Source organism: Mixophyes fleayi, chromosome 3 (genome assembly GCF_038048845.1).
Source record: "Mixophyes fleayi isolate aMixFle1 chromosome 3, aMixFle1.hap1, whole genome shotgun sequence".
NCBI lineage: Eukaryota > Metazoa > Chordata > Amphibia > Anura > Limnodynastidae > Mixophyes > Mixophyes fleayi.
Genome location: NC_134404.1, coordinates 285,951,913 through 285,958,785, shown reverse-complemented (window position 1 = coordinate 285,958,785; position 6,873 = coordinate 285,951,913). Strand labels below are relative to the sequence as shown.

The following is a 6,873-nucleotide window of genomic DNA, read 5'->3' as shown; positions in this document are numbered from 1 at the left end:
TTGGATCTTAAAAAGGACATGCACACTTTAACAAACCAAGCACTTCAGCAACAAGGAGTGCCACTTTTGTGGCTGAAGTGCTTGGTTTGTTTGGGCCCCACAAAACAAGCTACCAATGGGCTTATAGCACCCAAGCTAACAGTGCTGTTAATGAACTCTACAGTGGCAAGATGTTGTTGTTATCATCCTCCCACAATATGAATTCATCTCCGCTGGAATCCACCATTACAGAAGTGTCTGCACTTCCATGTAATTGATGGTAAAGGCCTTCCTTGTGGAATTTGAAATTCATTTTGATGAACATCATCTTTTCCACATTTTTAGGAAGTAGCCTCCTACGCTGATTACTGACAAGGTTCACGGCTGTGCTGAAAACGCTTTCAGAGTACACACTGGAGGGTGGGCAGTTTAGGTATTGCAAAGTGAGTTTGTACATGGGTGTCCAAATTGCCCTTTTTACCTGCCAATATGTAAAGTGACTGTTTGACATGTCGATTTCTATACTGTTAAAAAAATCCTCCACCATCCATCCTTTGGATGTTGATAGTAGTATCACGTGGAGTTAAGGCAAAGGTGTCACAGTTTTTAGTCAATTCTTTTAGACCAGACCAGATGTCAAAATGTTGTGCTGAATCATCTGCATCATCCCTGGGTCTCTTGGGAAAGTCAAGTTTTTCCTAGCAGCAGTTGCCTGAGAAACAAGGTATGTGACTCATGTTTTGAGCTGTCAACTTGCTCACCAGGAGCTCCTTGCATCTCTTCAGATCTGGGTCAGTTGGAAACAAAGAGAAGACATAGCTCTTAAACCTAGGATCAAGCACAGTCACCAAAATGCAGTGATTTGACTTTGAGAACTCTTGGACCCTGGAGAAGTGAAAAAAGTACTTGATCTACAAGTCCGACATACTTCGCGTAATTGATTTGTTTCATCTTCTTCAGTTTCTGAAGTTGCTTTTTCCAAAAGTCTAATTAAGGGAATTACTTAACTCAAACGAGCAGTGTCTGAACTCACTTTACAGGTGACTACTTTGAATGGTTTCAACACCTTACACAACACAGAAAGTATTCTCCACTGCGCTGGACGAAAATACAATCCCCCTCTTTTCCCAATGTCATGGCTTGTAGAGTAAGCGTGGATGGCTTTTCGCTGTTCCTCCATCCTCATAAGCATATAAAAGGTGGAATTCCACCTTGTTACCACCACTTTCTTCAGTTGGTGGCAGGGCAAATTAAATTGTTGTAGCTGCTGCAATCGCCTATATTCTGCTGCAGAATACCAGAAAAGCTCTGAAATTTTACAAGCCACAGACAGCATCTCCTGTATGTCCCTATCAATTTTCAAAAAGCTCTGCACCACCAAGTTGATTGTGTGAGCAAAATAGGGAATGTGATGAAATTCACCGAGCTGTAATACTCTCTCAATATTGGTGGAGTTATCAGAAATTACATATCCTGAGGAGAGTCCTAGTGGGATAAGCCATGTAGCAATGACATCCCTTAGGTTTTGTAACAGATTGTCAGCTGTATGCCTCTTAGTGAACCCAGTGATACACAGAGTAGCCTGCCTCTGAAAAATGTGACGAAGTTGGGTACATGCTGCTGCTGTTCCTCCTGTTGAAGGCGAATCACCAACCCAGTGGGCTGTCGCAGTCATATAATCTTTAGTTTGCCCACATATCTGTGGTTAAGTGTACAGTGGGTAGAATGGCATTTTGTAGCCCAATAATTACATTTTTATGAACCTTCTGCTAGAGGTGAGGAATTGCTTTTCTAGTAAAATGGTGTTGTGATGGAATTTGGTAACGGGGACAGAAGACCAAGTAACTGTCTAAATCCAGCTGCATTAATAGTGGATACAAGACGCAGCTCTAATACTAGCGTAGTCGCCATGGCGCCTGATCTGCTTTGCGACTGGGTGACAGCTTTTATATTTGCTTCCTCTTGCAAAGGATTGGTTAACAGTCAATTGCTGTAAATTACTAGTAGTCTTCTTCTTGGTCTGCTTCTGGGATGAAGATCCACCCCCAGCAGCGGGACTAACGCTCAAGAATTCTTCAGAGGAATCCTGTATAATGGAGGAGTCATCTAGCCTTAGCAACTTGGATGCAGTACTAACTCCGATCACTAGTAAGGACACCGATGAGGAAGGTGTTGTGGGTGTAGATTGCAGGTGCTGGGACCTAGGTGAGAAGGGAGCTAGCTGATGGACTGCTTGTTGTTATTTTTTTAGCATAAGTTTCTGATTTTCCCAAAAGCTTCCCATGAACGCTCTTCAAATGACGTAACATGGATGAGGTTCCTAGATGGTTAAGGTCCCTACCTCTACTGACTGTGGCTTTACAAACACTACAAATGGCTAGACAACTTGTCAGGATTTGAGTAAAAATAATTCCACACAAGAGAATTTTTTGGTCATCTGCCCAGGCATGACAATGGCCTTCTTCTTATCACTGACAAGAACTGCTTCCACTGGTGAAGAACTTACACAAACAACATCATCGTCGTCATCAACATTCTCATTAGCATTGTCGTCAGCTATACAAATATCCAAATATCCTCCTCATTCTGTTGCAAATCCAAAGTGTCACCCTCAATTTGTGTATCACTGGCTACACTTGGGCTCCTCATCCACACATCTGCAGAAATGCTAAAAGGAGGCTTCTTTAGGAGTACAGTATCAGAAAGGTCATGCTTACACATAGCACTCATGGATAGATTCTCCTCAGGGATTTGTGTAATTTCTGAATCTGAACATACAGTTTCTTCTAATGGATTACTGTTTTTTTCCAGCTCAGCTCTTACACTTAAAAGTATTTGGGCACCTCTTTTTGAGTCAGTATGACAAGGTCTTGCATCGTCATGACTGACCTTATAAGATGCCGCCTCACTGACAGTTGCAGGACTAGCACTCATTGAAAAAGGCGAAGGCCCGATTCTTTCCATGCCACTGCGTTTGTAGAATGGCATGTTGGTAAAGAAAAAACAACTCTAGTCAAGACAAAGTTAACTGCTTTTTGTTTTTACATTTTTGTTTCTCCGATTTAAAACTACTATGCACTTGAACATAGGCTTTTGCAGATGACGTAGAGGTATTACTATCATCTTGACTGGTGCCAGCAGCTGCTTGGTGCTCTTCTGTGGACTGATGTGAATACATATCGATGACACAGAGCAATCTGACGGGAGAGTGACAAGAACAATGTGACGGGAGAGTGACAAGAACAATGTGACGGGAGAGTGACAAGAACAATGTGACGGGAGAGTGACAAGAACAATGTGACGGGAGAGTGACAAGAACAATGTGACGGGAGAGTGACAAGAACAATGTGACGGGAGAGTGACAAGAACAATGTGACGGGAGAGTGACAAGAACAATGTGACGGGAGAGTGACAAGAACAATGTGACGGGAGAGTGACAAGAACAATGTGACGGGAGAGTGACAAGAACAATGTGACGGGAGAGTGACAAGAACAATGTGACGGGAGAGTGACAAGAACAATGTGACGGGAGAGTGACAAGAACAATGTGACGGGAGAGTGACAAGAACAATGTGACGGGAGAGTGACAAGAACAATGTGACGGGAGAGTGACAAGAACAATGTGACGGGAGAGTGACAAGAACAATGTGACGGGAGAGTGACAAGAACAATGTGACGGGAGAGTGACAAGAACAATGTGACGGGAGAGTGACAAGAACAATGTGACGGGAGAGTGACAAGAACAATGTGACTGGAGAGTGACAAGAACACTGCTACCCGTTTCTGTATGAGCAATGGCACTGGAGACTTAAAAGAACTCTATCACCCCTCCTCTTTCTGTTTTAACTATGACGCTGGTCAACTGCACTGGAGACTGCCAAGAATGCTGCTACCCCTTTCTGTGTCTGTCTGTGAAATGGTGCCAGATCTCCATGGAGGGCGGTACTTGTAGAATGCAAAACCTGCGAGATCTGACGACACAATAGTAACGTTTTGCCCCGTTTTCAGTTCAAAGAGCGCGCAAAAGTACCGAGTCGGCTTGGCACTCTGTACTCGGATCTGCAATGTTCGGGTGGGCTTGGTTTTTCAAAAACCCGAGCCCAAAAATCTCCAGTATTGAGAGACAATTACCAAAACTTGTTAATAACAGGAGGGCTCAGGGAATTATGGGCAAAATACAAACAATTGCATTTCTATTGAAAAGTGACTTTTTCAAATAGACCTACTAGGCATCATCAAATAAACTAGGTCAAGACATCTAAGACTACTTTCATTAATAACATTCATGTCTTAATATTTAAAATGGACAAATACAAAAGGAAAGATCAGAAATACATTTACTCATTTTAAGTAAACAAAATACAATCGAGGGAAGTATCCACAGATGAATTTTATGTTAAACTTCAAAGTATATATATTTTTTTTACAAAATGTATGTATACAAAACATGATACAGCTACAAAACATGACTTCAAAGTTTTCTGAGTGGAGGGCTCGAAAGTGGTATGGACACAAACCTACACGGACCACAAATGCTGCAATACTGTAGGCAATATTGGACAATTGGCCCAATATTGTAGTAGATAAGGCACAAAAATGTCTGCAATATCCTATAACAATCCGATTGAAATTAATTCCATCATTATTGGGCATGTAGGTAAACAAAGTTGGAGGATGATCTGAGATGACCTCTATAGGCCAGTATGGTTCATCTTTGGACCTGTGGACTTTGCATAGTTCAATCAACCATCTTTAAGTTTGTCACTTTCTGTGATATTAACGTTCCATGTATCAGGATATAGTCTGACTCAGTCTGGGGTGGAGATGAGTAAAGTTCTCTTAGAAATAGCTCTGGAGTGATTCTCCTAGAATAGTTTCCAGTTGCTTTATGGCCTTCTGGCATTGTTGTTCAACCTCCTCACATTCATCTAGAAAAGAAAAGAAAAAAAACAAAAACAAAAAGCACAGCATTACAAGTCTGAAACTGCTTCACAATTCCCGTAATGATCCTCGTAAAAACTGAGGCTCCGTCTTTTTTTCCCCCCTATAATGCTTATTGACAAGATAGCATGCAATGAAGATGTATGTTAATCTTCCAGAACAATAAGAAGTGAAAGTAAATTAGATGAACTGTGTGTTCTTTACCTTCCATCAGTTCAGCCAGGAAGGGAATAGATTCTGGGAGCAGGACCATGTAATTCTCCCTCAGCTTTTCCACTAAATCGACCAACACAAGCAATGCAGCAAAGCGAACCTGATAACAAGAGCAGGAGAGAAAACCTTTCAGTGAAACATATTCCATATAAAACATGTCCAGGTACACAGACTTCTCTGGAGGGTTCCTAACTGGGCTCCTGTACAATGTTGGATACAAGAAGAACATGGGACTTAATTATGTTAGTGATGTAAAGTCCAAGTGTATATTGTGCATTTATGTTATAAAACCTTATAACAGTGGTTATTGTAATTCACTGGTGGATCCTGCATACCCCAATCAGAAAGACTGCATGGAGCTGACAATAGAAGTACATTAGTCCTTATATACTTTCTCATTTTTGTTTAAACTATTTATAGGTTCCAAATGGGAATCAGAAAAATGGGATTTTTATACTTACGTAAAATCCGTTTCTCTTAATCCGTTGGGGGACACCAGGACCTTGGGGTATAGAGTAGGACAGGCGAACGCTGGCACTTTAACTTTCAGTTAACTAAAGCTCTGGCTCCACCCCCTCTATACCCCACCTCCTGCTAGAGGCCAGTCTATGTTTAACCAAGCCCGCAGAAAGGGAGATAGAGAGAACCAAAGAAAAGAGAATAAACTTAACACACAACATTCTCTTAACAATCAAACAGAAGGAAAAACCAGAGCGTTAAGGGTGGGCGCCCGGTGTCCCCCAACGGATTAAGAGAAACGGATTTTACGTAAGTATAAAAATCCCATTTTCTCTCACATCCCTTGGGGGACACCGGGACCTTGGGGACATCCGAAAGTTGTCTCACGGGAGGGAACGCTCAGAAGAAACGGCCCGAAGCACCTTTCTCCCAAACTTGCATCTCTAGAGGCAAACACATTAAACCTATAAAACTTTGTGAAAGTGTGTACAGAAGACCACGTGGCCGCTTTACACAATTGTTCACTGGAGGCACCATGGCGGGCCGCCCAGGAAGCACTTACAGATCTTGTAGAATGTGCCCGTAGATTATCTGGGACAGGCTCCCCAGCCCCACTGTAAGCCTGGTGGATAACAGCCGTAATCCACCTAGCAATAGTCACCTTAGAAGCTGGCCAGCCTCCTGTGAGCATCCTAAAGAATCAAAAGATCCTCGGTTTTACGTAACGTCCGAGATCTTTTAACATAAATTCACAAGGCATGAACAACATCAAGATAACGAATAGAGTCATCGTTATCGGAGGACGAGGAATCAGTTAGAGCCGGGATGACAATATCCTGATTCAAATGAAACTTAGAGACAACCTTAGGAAGGAAGGAGGGCTTAGTTCGAAGAACTGCATTATCCTCATGAAAAACTAGAAGAGGAGGCTTACAAGACAAAGCCACAAGCTCTGAAACTCTGCGTGCCGTAGAAATGGCCAAAAGAAAAAAACGTTTTCAAAGTAAGAAATTTGAAATCTACTGAATTCAAAGGCTCAAATGGAGGATGCTGTAAAGCCCTCAACACCAAATTCAAATCCCATGGCGGAACCGGAGGAAAATAAGGAGGTTGAACATGGAGAACACCCTGAATAAAAGTTTGCACATCAGGTATAACAGCAAGTTTTCTTTGAAAGAAGACCAAAAGAGCAGACACCTGACCCTTAAGAGAACTAAGACGCAAACCTGCATCCAAGAACCTGAGTAACCTGGCCAGACGAAAAGAAGATGTAGGATACCC

General features: G+C 42.2%; 1 protein-coding gene across 1 annotated transcript in view; it reads right to left on the bottom strand.

The window, feature by feature from the left end:
* Window positions 1–4,299: 4,299 nt before the first annotated feature.
* HEATR1 (HEAT repeat containing 1) overlaps window positions 4,300–6,873 on the bottom strand; it is a 92,446-nt gene continuing 89,872 nt past the window's right edge. Inside the window, exons 44-45 of the mRNA XM_075203734.1 lie at window positions 5,125–5,233; window positions 4,300–4,907 (exon numbers count right to left, since the gene is read on the bottom strand). Of these exons, the coding sequence (XP_075059835.1) occupies window positions 4,819–4,907; window positions 5,125–5,233 (198 nt within the window). The 3' untranslated portion in view covers window positions 4,300–4,818. The remainder of the gene's footprint in view (window positions 4,908–5,124; window positions 5,234–6,873) is intronic.